At 47.2% G+C, this 18,659-nt stretch overlaps 1 protein-coding gene across 1 annotated transcript; it reads right to left on the bottom strand.

Annotated features, from left to right (window-relative positions):
- Nucleotides 1-11,833: 11,833 nt before the first annotated feature.
- Nucleotides 11,834-14,543, bottom strand: LOC101774539 (S-adenosylmethionine decarboxylase proenzyme). The gene is made up of 4 exons (XM_004976049.3): nt 14,289-14,543; nt 13,571-13,717; nt 13,467-13,485; nt 11,834-13,273 (listed from the first exon to the last, which is right to left on the bottom strand). Exons 2-4 carry the CDS (start codon nt 13,700-13,702, stop codon nt 12,105-12,107), a joined length of 1,320 nt encoding a protein of 439 aa, XP_004976106.1. The 5' UTR covers nt 13,703-13,717; nt 14,289-14,543; the 3' UTR covers nt 11,834-12,104.
- Between the last annotated feature and the right edge of the window lie 4,116 nt (nt 14,544-18,659).

Below are 18,659 nucleotides of genomic sequence, written 5' to 3'. Positions count from 1 at the left end.
GGAGGTGAGATGCAAATTGAGGGACGTCTTGTGTTACAACAGTTTTTATTATTTGGAACACACTTCAGAATCTGGTGGCTAACTGGTACTTCTTGTGTTAGGGCCTCGTGAATGAGATCGATGTGTTAGGGAATTGTAGCTAGGCTGAAATTGTAAATTGAGCAAAATGAAGATTAATTTGTTCCTTGCCTTGCGTGCATGCCATGCCTGCTGCTCTCTGCTCATCCCATAGATTACAAAAAAATTACTTTATTATGTAGCAACCAAATTCTTTAAACTAGGGAAGAAGTTTGAGATTACTTTGATCTGACATTTCACACATCGTGTGCACCTCATTGTGTAGTGAAGCTACACTGCAGCAGTGGTGGCAGGAGTTTTTTTTTTTGAACCCACAAGCATTGCACTTATAAGCTCACAAATTTGCAGCACAAGGATATAATCAACTGCTGAAGTCATCTAGAAAATGGTACTATCAGTTGTTATGGAACAAGTGATCAGTGTGAGCTCAGCCTTCATATTTTTAGTACATGTCATTTATGAATCATGCAATTAGTTCTTGATAATTCCATTTGTTAGTTTATATTCAAACTAACCTTTAGTTTTTTTTTCTGAAAAGGATGGCATGCCAAAAAATTATATCAAACCAACAGAAATTAGCAAAAGCAAAAGGATAGATCAGCAGTCCTAATATTCCATGTTTTTTTAATTGGCGAGCATGTACTGTTTCATGTCGTGGTGTGTTGTATAGCTAGAGATGAGTTGTTCCAGTGATAAGCCTTGAAGTTATCTGTTGCTAACCTTGAACTCAGCTTACAATCTCTCTTAATTGACATCCTAAAAGTTGCATGATTCAAGGCTATGTTGTAAAAGGTCATTTGAAAGTTGTAAAGCTCCATGTAGTGTTGCTTCAAGTCAGTTCTGAATTTCAGTGTGCAATCCAAACATGAACATTCCAGACTCTAATGAAAGTTCAATTTCTTCAGTTGAAATGTGTTTTAACTTATTCCTTCACAGAGCAGTCAATTACATGCCGCAGCAGTCAAGTATTGTAGTCCTTTCGGTATACTTACAACCATTCTCTAAGTAATATTACCATATACTTACGACCACCATGTCCTCCTATGGTAGGCTTTGCCGGCGACGACGATGATCCCCTGGCGCAGCAGTACCTTGGTAGCGATACCCCCTCTGCATCTTTTGAGCACATGGCCGATGGCAACACTTTTCTGAACGGTATGGTTCTCATGTTTTGTTGAAATTCATCAATCAAATTCATGTTTTAAGTTTATCTTGAAGCTGTTCGGTTGTGATTGCTGCTGTAGCCAAGTTAGCATCTAATTAGTTGAAAATGGTGGCTGTACTTTCGTGCTGAAAGTCTTAAGTTACCCGTCATATCTTGTAGTTCTTGTACTAGTCTTCCCTGAGCTGCTGATGTTACTATGTGCTTGATGCTGTGCATTATCTTTATGGTGCATCTGAAATGCTGAGTGCTGGCAATATTATCTACTGCTATTTTCTAACTTTTGTATACTGAACATAACAGTCTCAAATACAAGATAAGGTAGTTTACTCACTATGCAGTACCAGGTTTTATTTTGACTATTTTATGTTTATATATCATATATGAATATCCCTTGGATGTTGGTGTGTGCAGGTTGCAGAGGCATGTGCTTTGTACAAGTCTGAAGACGAACATCAAAAAGCATTCCAGTTCATGCATCGCTGGAATAAGCTGAGAACACAACCAAAATGGCTTGCTAAAATTGATGAATTGGCTGTTGGTAAAACATCTAACAAGAAGCAGAAGACAAGCTCAAATGCTGGCCCAAGTGCAAGTTTACCAAGTGAATTAGGAGAAGGTGAGGTTCAAGGCATAGAAGATAATGCACTGACAAGGCTAATTGGTAAGAAGAAGGCAAAAGCAGTACTGCTACAAGAGAAGAAAAAAAGTGTGACAACAACCTTAGAAAATATGTGGGTACAGAAGAAAGAAATTGATGGGGAGAAAGAGCTAAAAAAAGAGGAGAGGTTCAACAAAGCATTTGCTCTTGAACAGGATCGAGTTGCTCTTGAACAAGATCGAGTTGCAAATAAAAAACTACTTATTGAGCTGAGGAGCTAGGAGGTCCAGTTGCAGAAAAGGAGGGATGAAGAGAGGATTATGACCATGGACCTTACTACCATGCCAGATGAACAAAAGAAATACTACATGTCCTTGCGGGCTGAGCCGACTATCTATGCCTGGTGCTTAATTACTATCATGTTTGTGTTTTGTTGATTTAGGAACTATTTTCCAACTACAGACTTATTTTATTCACTTTGGAACCTATTGATTGATCAGATTATGTGTACCGCATATTTAGTTGATCAGATGATGTGTAGCGTATATTCAATTGACCAGATGATGTGTAGCGCATTTACTCAGCTATTATATGTCTATCGCTCTGTGAGTGGTTGGTGAGATAAATTAATGTCAATTTAATTGCCGTGAGTGCATGGATATGGTCTTGTGCCTGTGCTATTTTTGAAAATAAATACTCGGTGAAAGTATTTGCTGCTAGTACCGTGAAAGACTGGGACTTATTTTGAGCATCGTAAGCATGTCCTTATCACAAGGCTTGTTTGGTTTAGTGCCGATTGACCAGATGATGTGTAGCGCATTTACTTGGCACTGGAGAAGCAATATATGGAGACTGAATGCCTATGAAAGTAACAATTATTGAAAGAGAATTATGTATGTCTGTATGGTTTATCTCAAACTAAAAAAAATTATAACATAGCAAAAATTATTGAAGCATAACGTAGCAAAAAATTCGGACAATTACTATGAACTATAGACAATCATTTGTAGAGGTCTGGATGATGTTACCACAGGTGCTCAATGAGGTCATCTTGAAGCTAATTGTGAATATCTTTGTCCCTTATATTCCTGTAATTTTTAATAAACTCCTCAAGTTCAGGTGTTTCATCGTGAGAAATATTCATCTTTTCTCCCACCCCATCATAATTTAAATCATCTCCCTCATCGTGCTCATTCTCAACTATCATGTTGTGCATAATGACACAAGCCCTCATGATTTGTCCGATGGTGTCTTGATCCCAAAATCGAGCTGCCCCCCTAACGATAGCGAAACGAGACTGTAAAACCCCAAATGCTCGTTCCACGTCCTTCCTACAAGCTTCTTGGGTAGTTGCAAAATATTTCTTCTTGCTACCTTATGGTTCAGATATACTCTTCACAATTGTAGCCCACGAGGGATATATGCCATCAGCAAGATAATAACCCATTGTATATTCATTATTATTAATGGTATAATTCACCTTTGGAGCTTGACCTTCAGCTAGCCGTGCGAATAAAGAAGACCGGTGCAAAACGTTGATGTCGTTGTGGGAACCAGGCATCCCAAAGAAAGCATGCCAAATCCAAAGATCTTTATCTGCAACAGCTTCAAGTATAATTGTAGGCTCATGCACATGCCCGGTATGCATACCTTGCCATGCCAAAGGATAATTTTTCCACCTCCAATGCATACAATCAATCGACCCAAGCATACCAGGAAAACCTCTACTCTCTCCAATGGCAAGTAATCTAGCAGTATCATCTTCATTAGGTGATCTCAAGTACTCATCTCCAAAAATCTCAACAACAGCACTGACAAACCTTCTCAGACTCTCAATAGCAGTACTCTCACCAATACGGATATAATCATCTGTAGCATCAGCTGCTACTCCATAAGTTAACATCCGAAATGCTGCCGTAATCTTTTGCAAACTAGAAAGGCCAAGCACACTGGCAGCGTTTCTTTTCTGAACGAAATATTCATCATGTTGCTCTACGGCATTCCATATGCGTACAAACAGTGTACGCCTCATTCGAAACCTGCATGTCAAGAGTAATGAGACACATGTATAATATGAATTTTTTTTTAAAATGGTCCAAATAAATCTATTGTTTACATACCGTCGTCTGAAATAACTATGTCCGTACGTAGGATCATCTGAAAAATAATCTTGATACAACCTCTGATGCCCTGTCTGTCTATCTCGCTGAAGTACTTGATGACCTATGATAGAACCACGATGTTTTGTTTCATCATCGGACTCATTTGCATTCACGGCCACATGAGTAACAGAGATTAAGAAATCATCACTGTCATCATCTGACGACGAATCCAACACTAGATGCATCGGAAAGCTTCGTCGATTCATAGCAATTCCCTTTCACCTATCTCGAATTATAGTTGGAGATCAAAGCAACTGTTTATCCTAGGTATTGGCGGTATAAAACCTCGTTACGACAGAATCCTCATAATAGCATGTGACGCAAAAAAAAAACAAAATACAAGATGCCTAATCATTACCTTCATCCAGCGCAGGAGGACGTGGACGTAGGAAGCACCAGGAATCCTGCGCAGGGGCTGCCAGAGCGGTTCACCCGTACGCCAGAGCTGTTCACCGTGCGCACAAGGGGCTGGCGGCGTCCGTGCGGGGCAGCAACGTGATAGGATACCGGAGATTTTTGACGGGCTCCGGTACTGGAGAAAAAAATTAACGGATACTAAATGGGTCCAATCCGATGACGTGACCTCTTTTAAATTATTGGGGAGTAGTTTTTAGCGATCTGCTGTGGGCTGATATATTTTTTAGGAAAATTTTTTTTAGCATAGCCCCCAATACCTCGTTTTAGGGAAGAATTTTTTGAGGAACTTTTGGAGTTGCTCTTAGGGTGCTTGATGGGGCATGGAGTATCTCCAATCAGATTATTATGAACAACTGATCTGAAAAACAGAGACGATTTAGTTGTCTGTGTGCCAAACTGCCAATCTCTTGAACTATTCGCTATTCGGTGGCCCAAACAGAACAATCTCTCAGAAACAGTAGTGCCATAAGCATTGCTCTTTACAGTGAGCAGCTCTGTAGGAAAAAAATTTCCGTGGGGACGGTCCCCAAACCAAGCGCCGTGAGGATCCTCCTCGGATGGTTGACGACCTCCGGTGGGAGCCCGCGCTGGCCGCTGGACACCTTACCGCCCACCCCGAACGGTATTTCATTTACCGTCCGGGCACTAGGCCATCTGAACTATTGGATCCCATTCCCGCGGCTAGGATCTCAAGACCAAGTCAAAGCGGATCGCTTCCCTCCTACGCTTCTCGCCCGCCGGCCCCACGTTCGTCTGCAAGCACCGGAAGAGCCGTAGCCGGACTGCCGGAGTCCTACCAAACAGCCGTGTCTCGGCTTCTGCCGCCGGTTCGCCGCCCATACTCGCCTTCCTCGGCGACGGCGACATCGCTGGGACCCCGCGGCCCCGCCGCGACCTGTCAGGCACTCCGGTAGGTTCGCGCTTGTAGACTGTAGTCATTCGCTTGGATCCGCGGACTTCACCGCGCGCCGCCGATGCTCCACCGTGGGCCCGTGGCCATGAACGCCGACCGTTGCGGTATCGCCCAGCATAACCACCGATCAGTGATCACTCCGGGAGTTGCTAGTGCGGGGGCAAATCTTCTGACATGGAGAAACAAAGGTTGCTTTGCAAATCTTTTGATTTCCACGCATCATATATAATCCCAGGGATAGTCGACGGGACCATCTCCCGTGGGCTACGGGGCTATGGCTTTGGGGTTTCCTTGGGGATTTGCTTGTTGCCTTGTGCAGTTGTGCGCCGTTTGGTCTCTGTATGGGAGTTGCTGGTGCTTCGAGCGTGGATTGCTCGCGGCCGTGGAGGCCTTGGGGTCAAATTGGGGGCTCCTCGCAGTTTTGAATTTTGAAGGCCCAGTTCTGCCGCACACTTCTTGGCTGCTTCAGAGGAACTTCTCTGGCTTGCAGTATTCTTCGAGCTGTGTTCAGATACATTCATATTTCAGAGGCGGTGAATAAACTGAAACGGCAGTGCAGTGTGCCACGCATAAACAAACTGTGCCTTAGCCCAGGTTGCAGAATCAGCAAGACAGCAACTCGGAACTCTGAAGTTAGAATAAAGGCGTATGAGGAAGATGAGAAGCAGATCAACAGAACACGTAAGAAGTATACAACGGCACACGCCACCCAATGGATGCTGTACTTGCCACTAGTCAGTGTGCTAATTGGCCACACTGAAGAACTCTGAATGCTTTGACACTAACACTGAAGGGAAGGAACCCCAAGCTCAGAAGGGAAGGATGCCAAAGTAAATCAATAAAGACCATCAGGGGTAACTGGTGAAGTGATATTTACACTTGAACAACAGCAAAAGGTGAATGCACTGAAGCCTAAATCTAAACAAAATCAATTGCATTTAATTGCTGGTTACTACTCCAACGTTTGTGCCTACTATGGCTGTATCTGAATTCTGAACCTAAGAGTACAGATATAAGTTCATCACTTGTATTGAAAACTAATGAACAAACAAATGGAAGACATTTTTAGCCCGAGACAATAGAGTTTCTAATTACCAAAAGCGTGTTGCCACTGCAAAAGAAATTGGAAAGACACTTTTCAGATTGGGCAACCACAATGACAGCAGGAAATTAGTGGATTCTTCTGCAGAACGTCATATGGAGCAATCAAAGATTCAAAGTTCACCCCTACTGAATTTTGGAATTTCTCACTGGCCTGATGGGCATATAAACATCATATTCAAGAGAATCGATGCATCGATATGGAAACTTGCTACTGATTTAACACACCAATCACCTAATTAGCCATTGCATACATTAAAATAGCAGAGAAATCTTGAAACTACACATTGAGAAGGCACAAGTCCCTATTACTGCAAGATATTAGTCAATTGGCACCATCAGTCATACACTAATCTTCAGGTACCATAACAGTATGGTAAACAGTAACTGCTGAAGCCATCATGGAACAAGACGCAAGAGCAATCATATCAAGCAAGCAAAAATGCCATCGAAATAAGCAAAGCAGGTCACAAGGGACATTAATCATGGGTTTGACAACAAAATCTTCAGATTTTGGGAGCTCAAGAAAAAGAACGCCATGCGCGGACGCCGGGCTGCTGTCGGCGGTGGTCGAGGAAGAGGAAGAGGTGGTGGTGGTGGAGGAGGAGGACGCCATGGTGTTTGGGTTTGGGTCGCTCGTGTTGCTGGGAGGGAGGCAGGGAGCGGGATGGTTTAAAAAGGGGAGGATGTGGCAGGGAGGTTACAGGCGGTTGCTTCTTCCTTGAAACGGTGGACGCGCTCACGTCGGCGCTCCTCTTGACTCTTGATGCTCCTCTGCCTTTCTTTCTCGCGCTCTTGGATTGTGGCGTGCGTGTTGGGATGCTCCTATGTTACTGGAACTCAGTACAAGCTACTCTGAAACTGAACACTGATACACTGAATGCAATGCAGTAAAGGAGCAAAAGCATCACGGGAGATTAACTTGATAAAGTCTCTGAGTGTCGTGCTAATCACAAGGTAAACAGTTACAATTAGAAATTGGCTAGTTGCAGTGTGACAACTGACGAGCATTATATTCTATATGAACTCTGAAAATCAAATCCTACAACGAAACAAACTGATTATGTCTCAGATCAACAGTATAAAATGATAATCCAAATCCAATACGATTGGAAAGATTATAGTTGTATCGGATACGGACTTAGGTAATAGGTTAATTGACATTTTTAATATGGATTTATACTCCCTCCGTATACAAATTTGAAGGCGTTCTGGACGACGCTTCATCGATGCAAAAGGAAGTCGTTCTGATTTGAGGGGCCGGTTTTTAACGCGTTTGCCCCTGGCGACGCTTTGTTCCACGTGCCCACCAGTCCGCTTCGTTAATAGACCAGACCCATGCAAAATCTTGTTAAAAAAACGCCGGCCAAGGGAGTCGAACCCTGGTCCACTTCGTTTATAGACCGGACCCATGTTACAAAAAAACGCCAGCAAACCCTACCCGCAAGCCTCAAGTCCCACCCACCTTACCAGTCCAACTACGAATCGTTCTCATCTAGGAGTCACCAACAGACGTATTTAATAATTGCAAACATGGAAAAATACCACTTAATTAATGACTCCTTGGTAAGCACAATCATGTCCTAAACGACTTTTATTTCCTATATGGAGGAAGTATATATTTATTAGTCATATTGGATATAGCCTCTTTGTACTAGTTTAGATCGTTGCCTGACCTAACCCAGTATGGGGATGGGCATATGTCTATGGACTCAGTGCTTCAAAATTGAAACAGTACACTGTGAAGCTTAATCAGAAATTCTAATAAATTTCTAAAACCGAAAACGCACGAGGCTGGGAAGAGAAACACTTTATTGTTTGGAAAACATTAACAAAAAACAAAATACCGTGCGCCACAGTAACAAAAAGCCTATCGATCTACATGCAAAATAAATTGAACTAATAACTAGGGAACAAACCAACTAGGCTTGGTTGAGCACTCGGGGCTATTCTCCGGTGGCCTGTATATGCACTGCTCCAATTTATTATCTTGCATGCTGTAGCAGTAGGCAGATGAAACTATTGAATAGTGCTCGTCATGGACATAGTAGATCCGAGTTCCGCTGTTGGCGCTATTTTCCCAAAAGGTGGTGTGGTATCCATCCAGGAACAGCTCGTAGTTGCCAGCATCCATTACCTTGAGCCATGCGAGACCGTCAGGCGTAGAGCCCAACTCGAAGATGTTGAAGGCCACTGGCTGGGAAGACTTCACGCTAGTCCTGATCAAAACCAACTTGCTAGGTAACGAAACAAGATGGACGTAATCGAACTCTTCTAACCGAGCAGCATCATGGTACATCTTGGTGACAAAGTTGCGCGTGGCCGGCGGACGCTGGACCCGGTGGAGGACGTCGAGCGTCGCGGCGTCGTACACCGCCATCTCACCGTTGATATCCATGCCGAACATCCTGCCGTCGTGGTAGGCGAAGTCGAAGAAGCCGCCGCCTAGTCTGGCGGGCTTCGCCACCTTGGTCCAGGCCGCGTCTCCGGGGCGGCAGAAAAGCACACCCGTTGCCCCATATGCATGCATCATGTGGTACATCATGATCGTCATGCCCTCCGCTGCCGGAGCGTCGGGCGTGGCATTGTGGACGGCGAAGCGTAATAAATCCGTGAAACTGAGGTAGGTGAAGCATAATATCGCGCTGGTACGGATAGCTGTTTCCGCGTCGGGACGATGCACGTATATTAGGTTCCTGATGCGGCCGCCGTCCCAGACGGCGTTGAGCTTGGGCAGGGAAGCCGTCGCGCCCGTGGCCAGGTGCGAGAGATGGCAGGATGCGTCGCGGGCATCGACGACGATGGACCAGCCGCGCAACAAGGGGAAGACGAGCACGTGCTTCGATGACCCCGAGTCTGAACCGGCGCGGGGAAGCAGGAGGCGCGGCGCCGGCCCTACCGCGGCGCGCCATGTCCGGCACACGGAGCGGAACGCGGCGAGCCCGGTGACGGCTTCGCGGGACCTCTGCCCGATGAGCCGCAGGAGGTCTGAGGGGAGGTCCAACCAGTCGGGTTGTTCCTGGTCCGCCATTGCCGATCGATCGCGTTGCTGATGGATTCTCAGGCCAAAGAACACGCTACGACGGTGTGCGACAAGATGGGTACGCGTCGAGTTCCCGTGCGGCTTCCTGATCCTTTTATCGAAAATCCAGTCGTAACGATTTACAAAAGTAGTAAACAGACTCCAAAGGTGTCAGCCAAATCACCCGCAACGTATAAATCGAGGAGATAATGACTAGTCTGGGCTCTTCGCACAGTCGTGATATCCTCGTCCGTACGACTAGCCTGGCTGGGCTCTGGCTCGCTCGGCTGGACCGCTGCCGCATGCCGCTACATGGGCCATCCAACCCTTCTTCCCCTTCCTCCTCCTTTGTTACCGCAGGCCGTTCCGAAAAGAGACTAGTGCAGCTGGGAGGGAGGTGCCGAAATGCCCCTGCTCATGCGGCCATGCCCTTCCCAGAATGCGCATGCCGCAGCTCGGGAATAGCTCCGGGACACGCAACGCACGACGGCACGAGCCGTGCTCTCTTCTTCGCCGTGTCAGTCGGCCAGGCATGTCGCGGTGGGCACTTGCCGGTCACCACGCGCCCACAGCACCACAGCCAACTGGACGCGTCTCGTGGGACGGGAACGGGACGCGACACGGCGACACGCGGCAGCGCGATCGACGGTATAGGGGTGTGGACACGGCACAAGCAGGCGCACGAGCCGGCACGCCTGCTTCCTCCTCCAGCTTGTTCGCGCCACCGAACTCGGGCGCATCATTGGTGATCACGCGTCGCTCCGTGCGTATCTGCACGCGTCCAGGCCGGAACGTTTGGCAAACGGTGGCGCGTGGCCGGCGACGGGCGGCGAACAGAGGTTCGGCAAATCCTGCTCGGAGCAACTGCTTGCTCATGCGATCCGCAGTCGGAGAGACATCGCACACGCCTGCTCATGTGATCTACGACGATTGCTCCGAGGCAGTCCGGGGCTCTGATGCCTGATGCCCTCCGGCCTTTCCGGTTCGTGCTCGTGCACGGGACCGAGAGATCCGGCGCGCCGGCGATCAGGATTCGGAAAGGGAAAGGGGGCATTTGCACGCGCCCGGGGCCGGAATGTTGGGCGCGCCGAGGAGATGTGATTCCTCCCCTTGGCTTTTGTTAAACGGATGGTTGGCGCGAGCGGGAGCGAAAGCTTAGATTCCGCAAAGAAATCTTGGTCAGGGATCGCCGGATCGGAATAACTCGGCGTGTCCGTCGGTGATATCAGACATGATCAGGTCGTTCGCCAATCGATCTCGTAGTGCGTTTGGAATCGGGAACCTATCTCTCCGCGGCTTGGCTGCGGAAGATACGCCCACGCACGCCGCAGTAGGCGGCACGCGACTACTGCCGCCACGAGAATCACTAGTGGCTTCCTCCACCACGGTGGGAATGTGCCCCGACGCGCCGGGTCTCCAACTCAGCGACTCACCTCTCCTCATCTGGATGGATTCAGCATGTGAATGGTGATGGTACCCAGGCAAAACGAAGCAAAGAAGCATCAGGGCTCTGCTGACGACGTACGAGCTCACGATCTGAATTCCGAACCTCCCCGGTTGGCCGGTTGGCTCGGCGAAGCAGCAGCCAGCAGCCAGCAGCCTACGGAAGCCACATGTCTCGATCTACTCGAGAGCTGCTGAAACCAAGCAGACACGTTCGCGGAAGAGATGCTTCTCGTCCGACGCTGACGAGGATTCAGCTACTGACCCGGTGACCCCCAACGGGACGAGACCTGCCAGATGGGTCCCCGAGTCTGTACAACGAACACGAGACAAAAGCAGTCGCTGGAACCAAACCATGCCTACCGCATCGAATTATTGGGCAAGGAATCGCGGCCTCACCTCCAAGGCATCCAATTATTGAGCAAGGAATAGGGCCTCGTCAGCAGATAAAGATGAGGAGGATAGCTTGCCTCTCCAAATCTCCCAGGTCCAACTGAATCAGAGCACGGTTTCTGATTACCAGACGCAACAGTTGTCTAATGAGAGGTGCATGAACCAAAACTCCAGAATATAAGCATGTTTTAGAGCACCTTTTGCGTGTTTTTGGAAAAACAACAATACTAATTATAAGTCAACTCGTCGATGCATAAAACAAAGCTGGACAAACCGTGCATCAACAGTCAGGCACGCGAAACATGTCCTTCCAGCTATTTGTACCTTTGAGCATGAGAAGCAAAGACATCTGTTATTTGAGCATGAGAAATTAGGCATGGATGAATCGTACAAGATCTATTACAAGTGAGTGGTATCAGGGATACATGAGATGTAACCAGGGTATGAATGTGACGCTTTCATCTTCCTCATTCTCCAGCAGCACTCAAATTAGAATTATCAGATAAATACAAACAACATTGAAATTTAAGACCAAGAAACCGATCATTCAACTCAAATAAATCTTATTCATAAATTGCTTTGACAGACATTTCTCCATACGTATGCTCATTGTGGTAGACGCAGCTGACCACCTAGAGCGGTATACTTATTCAGATTGATCATTAGCATGTGGCACATCAGAACCCATGCTTACAATCGATCATTTTCATAATAAATAGCCTGGCTTGGCTGCTTCACACAATAACCAAACGACAATCGCAACATTTAGAAAAAAAAAATAACTCAGCAGCAAATCGACACCTTCCCCAGTCTTACTCAGCAAGCACGCCGTCCTTCTCCTCCATGGCATCCTCTTCCTCCCAGCAGAGAAGATTAGCCAGTTTGCCGTCCTTCACAGGAGCAGCATTCTCCAGGTTCTCACCCTCGAAGCAATGAAGAACAGATTTGGGCGAGCCAACAATAGCATCTTCAGTAACAGAAAAGCTCTGGTAGATAAGCACACCACCGGGCAGCTCCTGCTCTACCATGTTGTTGCAGTCGTAAACCTCAGCATCAAGCTTCATGCCCCATGTCGCGGCTTGGCCACGCCCACCAAAGATAGTCACAGCAACAGAGAACTCCGAAGGGCCAAAGCACCTGAGGACCCTCTTCACGAGGTCGCCGTAGGCAAGTGCAGTGGCGTCGAAGCCCATAACTTCATAGCTGGCATAGCTGAAACCATCCTCAGGCGTCACATGAATGGTGGAGAAAGCAGAGCCATGGATAGCGTTCATGGAGTAGCCGCAGGGTTCAAAGTCAAAATCACAGATCTCCATCTCAGGAATAATTTCAGAGATACCAGAGAGCTTGGTCATTTCTTTGGCACACGTTGTGTGGCCATCAGCAGAAGTCTTGAAAAAGACTGAAGCTTTCTTCTTGTCCAGACCAGTCATGCACATCTCAAGGTTAACCATGGGTTGCTCTGGGTACTCGGTGGCATAGTAGATGTGCCACTTCTGTCCAGGTCTTGCAGGATCTCCAATCACATAAGCATTACCACCAGACTTCAGGCCACCAAAGTAGCGGTTAAGGGCAGCAACCTCCTCAGAGAAGCTCCTGTGGGGGGCTGGCTGTGCACCGGGGAAGATGAACATCCCACGGGAGTACTTCACAGCAGCAAGCGGCATAGACAGCTCTTCAGCAAGCTCAATAATCCTTGGAATGGTGAGCAGGAGCTTGGTAGTCCCACATGTTTTGATGACAATCTTCAGAGGATAGATAAACAGGCTCGACTCAGAGAGGACATAGGAGTCAAAATCCTTGTTGGAGAGCTCGGACACGATGGTGCACCGTGCAAGATCCAAAACAGAATCAATCTGGGCCCTGGAAAGGGCACGCAAACCACGCCCATGAGGGTCGACAAAGACAGGCGCCTCAGAGAAGGTGATCTCAAGGCGCTTCTCATAGCCCTCAAACCCGATCGCTGAGACCGGGTGAGCGTCAGCAGCAGAAAGAACAGCCATTGGAGCGGGTGAGTGAGAAAACGATGCTGGAGATGGAGGGAGGAGTGCAGGGAGCAAGACTCGAGAACTGGTCGATTATCAGGAAGCAGCAGGCCAGAGAGATTGGTCAGAATCAAAGCGTTAGAAAAGAAATCCTAAACTACTAGGACGGGGAAGCACGGAAGGGATATCAGGATGGCTTCTTCGCGCACTGCAGTAGAAAAAGACAATGTTAGCAACAAATCAGAAACAACAAAAGTAGAATGAAGAGTATAACAATGATTATTGATTCTTACGTTGGAGTAAGCAGCAGACTGGAACTTCTTCTCGCCTCCGGCAGGTCGAACGTCCTCAATGCTGTAGCCAAGGGGAGCTTCATACATCATGGAACGACTACTGCTAGACTTCTTGCCACCCTTAGACTCCATTAGTACATCAAATTCCTGCAGGAATGGGAAAATTAATGAGTCCATTACATCAACAATTTCTAACAACATTTTTTCTGCTTTTTATGAACATCAGAAGTTAGGCAAGGAAGTCAACCATTCATGCTGGAGCTACTGTTACAAGAAAACATCACAACATACCAGGTTTATACCGAGTATAGGGAATGTTTTGGCCAAATGAATATTTCCAACAAATTGTAACCAAACGGGTGGAATATTCACACTAACGAAGCAATTTTAATCGCAGATCTGTAAGAATCATCAAAGATTAATCTTGTACGACCTCAATAAATTCCTAAAGACGCAAACTCAAATCTTTTGAGTACTCGCATAAATCTGTATTTCATATTCATGTATCGAAATCTGAATAAAAGTAAACAGTACTTCTCCTACCATCGAGTTTCAAGTAATCACAAAACAAACCTATTCCAAGCACTAATCCTCACAGAAATAGCAAATCAAATCTAGTCGCCAGAAAAAAAAAGATAACAACACATAACATGCAGAATAAATCTAAAATCTACAAGCTAAAGCAGGCTAAAAGGGGAATAGGCCAGGTGAAACTTACAATTCAACGAAGCTATGTGTGGAACCCCCCGATTCCCGAGCGCGCACGCGTGATCCGGAACAGATCTCACGAATTTCCCCCCTTCACCGCCTCCCGACGCAGCAGAACCTGGCAGAGACCAGCGAAAAGGATTCTCTCCTAGAACTCAGCGAGTTCCTCGGCTCCGTTAGCTTCTCTCAACGAGACGAGCTGCGGCGGCGGCGGCGAGGGAGGAAATTCTTTGGCAACAAGAAGCGTGCGGCTGGGGAAGGGATGCCCTGATTTGGCCCGGCTTTATAGCTCCGCCTACCGGGTCCGGGTTTCCGTGGCCGCCAAGTACATGGGCGGACCCGTTCCCCTGGACCCGTGCTCGCGTGGAGGCCCCCCGGGCCGCTAGTTGGGTTGGTGGGACCCGCCACGATCGGGATTCGCGGCCGTGAAGGCCTGGGCCACGGTGGACCGCGTGTAGGGAGGGGGAGGTACTCCAGCCGCCTCTGGGACTCGGGAGGGGTCGAGGCTCGGACAGGTGGACCCCGCGTGTCGGAGGGAGTAACGCAGGCCTACTGGTGGCTGACTAGGCGTGGTGGCTTTGGGGAAGCTTCGCGGTGGCCTCGTGGAGGCTGAGCGGCTGGCAACGGACTTCTTTTTCATCTTGTTTCATGCCATCTACTAAAAGTCTTCAAATTCTACTATCTTTTCTTTTCTCCTTTTTCTTTTGGATTTGTATGCCACTATAAAAAGTTACAAACTTACCGTGTCTAAAGTTTTAGTCATTAAAATATTTTGCCTCCATTCACCACTGAACCAATGAACAAATAAATAAAGTTATGGAAATGGAGCGAAATTAGAGGCATATGTTGTCCCTTTCTTGAAATCCTATGTAAAAGAAAAAAAATAACAAAAAATGATGAAGATGTATGCTTTTCAATCCCTACTCGTGACTCATGAGGTGTTGAGTTCATCAGATATTGAACAACAGAAGAATAAGCGAAACATGAAAATACGACGGTTGCAATATAGCAAGCATCAATGGCAGGTGGACTTGAAGCAGGGAACACCCTTCATCATGTGATCAAGGACAACAATGGTCGATGTAGAGGATACTAAAATCTCCATCTAATCACAAGTATATGTTTGGACAAGATCCGCTCATATTTTTTAAATACTTCCTTTGTCCCAAATTATAAGTTGTTTTGACTTTCTTAGATTCATAGGTTTTGATATACATCTACATATATATTATGTCTAGTAAAAATTATGAAATAAAAAAACTTAAAATGACTTATAATTTAGGACTTACGTGTTGAGAAAATATTTTTCCTAGTTACATTATTTTTTTGGATTTTATAAATATATTTTTGTACGTAAATAATAGCAAAACCAAAGTATTTATTGGAGACTGTTAATTTTTATGTCCAAAACGGCAAAATGTTTCGAACTAGTACATCTATGGGAATTCGACACGGTATGAAAAAAAGATACACTGGTTTATTATAATCCCACCCAACTTTGTAGCCTTTTTTTGGTAATAAGTAACTCTACATTTCCAGCTTGGTTTTTTTACAATCTTCAGAGGAAGTTCAACCTTTGGGATCGGACCCAAGGTCTTGACATCTCCTTCAGTGGCGCACTGTGACATGTTATTCGCAATCGCACTGCACGCACACCGCGGGAGATGCACGCACCGCGCCTGCCGCCTGCACGGGCCCTCAGCCGCTTCCGCGCCGCCCGTGAAGAAAAGAAAAGCGAAAAGGAGAGGGGCGTCCACGCAATCCGACATCGTCGGGCACCAAGATCTCACGGCACAACGCTTATCCGCGGACTGCACACCTGCACGGCAGGAAACGCATCACCCATTCACCCGGGGGGTGCTGTGCAGGCCAAAAGGCACACGAATTTTATGCGGAGGCGAGATCGCCATGCCTCTTTCCAACAATCCGGGCCGCGGGACTCGTCGCCGTCACTTGAGCCCGTCAATGGAGTTCAGACTTCAGACGGAGGCGGGCAGGCAGTAGATAGACATGGCCTGACGATATCTCCAGTGCATTTAGCTAGCCCCGCCCCCTGTGACAGCGATCTGGTCCATGATTCCTCTCGCCACTTGTTCTTTGTCCCCATCCGCCTTGGACAGCTAGATACGCTTGTCCAAGTTGCCTCCGTTCACTGTGCTCTCCTGCTTTTTTTTTTTTTGGCCGCCCGGGAACGCAGGGTTTCTCTGTCCTTTTGCAGTTTTGCTCCATGTTCTTGGTTTCTTCAGAGAACAGAGAATCGGGCCCCAGCGCTTGCCTTTCCCGTAATTTCTTGCCTCGCTCGGCCGCAAATGGATAAAAATGACGCGGACGCGAAGAAGGACAGGACAAGTGATAAAAAGGATCCGGGAAATCGCAACATGCATGGGGTAAGGTGGAGCTTTGACGGGATTAGCGAGCTGGCTAGCTGGTCAGGGCAAGGAACCCTAATAATTTGTTAGTACTGCCGGTATTAGTTTTCTTGATGATATCTCTCTGATCTGCTCGCCAGCCCAGGCGAGCAGATGATGACCTGCTCCTGATGTTTCAGTATCGCTACTTTTCTTCCTGGTGGTTGCCAGTCTTTTGTCGACATGGGAACTAGTTGGTCAAAATTTGCCGTTCCTGCTGCCAGGATGCCGCAGCGTACACGCCAATTTCCCCTTCTACTAAACTTGTGCTAGAAATCTAGAATGTCCAAACGCGGAGTAATGGAATGAATGACCACGCAGAGTTCCTTCGGATGCTGGAATTCTGACCACAACGGGTAGAATCCAAGCATGTGCTGTCTCGCTGGATTACATGTTTTTTTCCTCCTCCGATAACGTGGCATGGTCCAGTCAGCTGGGTTGTCCCGTTCGGAAAAATAGCTGGGTTGCTGAAGCGAGCATCACCAGTTCGCGCGGGCAATGCTAGCCTCCCATTAGCCTGATGATGACCGATGAATGATCAAATGGTCTGCTAGTTCAGCTGTGTGTGTGGTTTTTTCTAAAAGAAATTCGGAGTTAAGCTCTGTTGCTTGACTGTATTTACTAGATACAGTACTTACTCCGCATCCCTGCATGTATCCCAGTCTCCCAGAGGAGAACGACGTGATGATTTTTTACAAAGGAATAGTACCTCCTCATATCTGAACTCCCCTGAAGGAAAACAAAGATGAACAGGACGCCGATATGCTACTGTATCACCATTCGTTCAGACAAAAAGATGAGCAGGACGGCAGTGGCACCGTAGGTCACACGGGCTCACAGCCTCACAGGTGAGCTTATCGAGAAGCAGAGGTCCAATTGGCTCTTCAGAGTCCGATCCATCATCTCTGAAAAGGATCGAGAGGCTGCTAGTACTTGCCGTCGCTTTCACACGCCGGATCGGGATGCCTTGGGAGAGCATATCCCGGGCCGACGTGAGCCCCCGGCAGCAGATTCGGATTTGCGAGACTCCGACGGCTCAACCACGCGATTTTTTTTTTTTTTTACATAATGCATGCATCCATCAGACGTGGTCGGCTGCCGGCTGCCGTGTCACTGCGCCAGTGTCGGCGAGAAATGGCGCGCGGGAAGCGCGGCGCAGCACAGTTCTTGCAGTTCCCTGCACAGGGGGAGGCAAGTGAAAGGCTCATCGCATCGGGATAATCACATCTATCTCACCGTAGCTCGTGGAGAAACTGAACCTGTCGCTTTGCATGTTTGGGCTTCATAGCAGATGGAACTGAAAACCGAAAGAATTAATACGATGAACTGAAAACGCATTACAAATTAAATCAGATGGACGGAAGCATGTGACTACAGCATCACAGAGCACGGAGAGGGCGCCGTGCGTCTCGGGTCGTTAGAATTTTCACCACGAACTTCCTTTGCGTGTAGGATGTGGGCCAGCACACCTGCAAACAAAAAACATCTCGTGGTGGAGGTATGGCGCAACCATTTTTGGTTTAGGCTCGCTCGACCGTCAAAAGGATCCACTCACTTCATGCTACTTTTCTTAAAACAAAAGTTTATGCTACTTTCCGTTGCCCAGGCCAAAGGATGCTACGCGACACCATGATCTACAACACGATTTTTCTCGGAGAATTTTTGTAACAGTTGCCTGCAAGATTACCCCTGACTCTTCAAGAAGTGAGTGACTGGTCTTCCATCCATCCAAAAGAAGAAAGAAAAAGGAAAGTGTCTTCATACTCGTACGTCGCTGAGATAAGTGCAAGTGATGGGCTTGTCCAGTTGACAGCTACTGGGCCTTCGTAGGCCTGCCCCCTATTATCAGGCTTCCCTCCCACGGGCCCAACCTAACAAAGGCTCGCGGCCCACCTATTGTTTGTCACGCGAAGGCGTAACTCAAAAAGTTTTTTTTTTGTCACGCGGCTGAGCGGCTCCCCCCCTCTCAAAGA

The sequence above is a fragment of the Setaria italica genome, chromosome VII (assembly GCF_000263155.2).
Source record: "Setaria italica strain Yugu1 chromosome VII, Setaria_italica_v2.0, whole genome shotgun sequence".
NCBI lineage: Eukaryota > Viridiplantae > Streptophyta > Magnoliopsida > Poales > Poaceae > Setaria > Setaria italica.
Note: the sequence above shows the minus strand (reverse complement) of the source record. Positions and strands in the feature narration are given on the sequence as shown.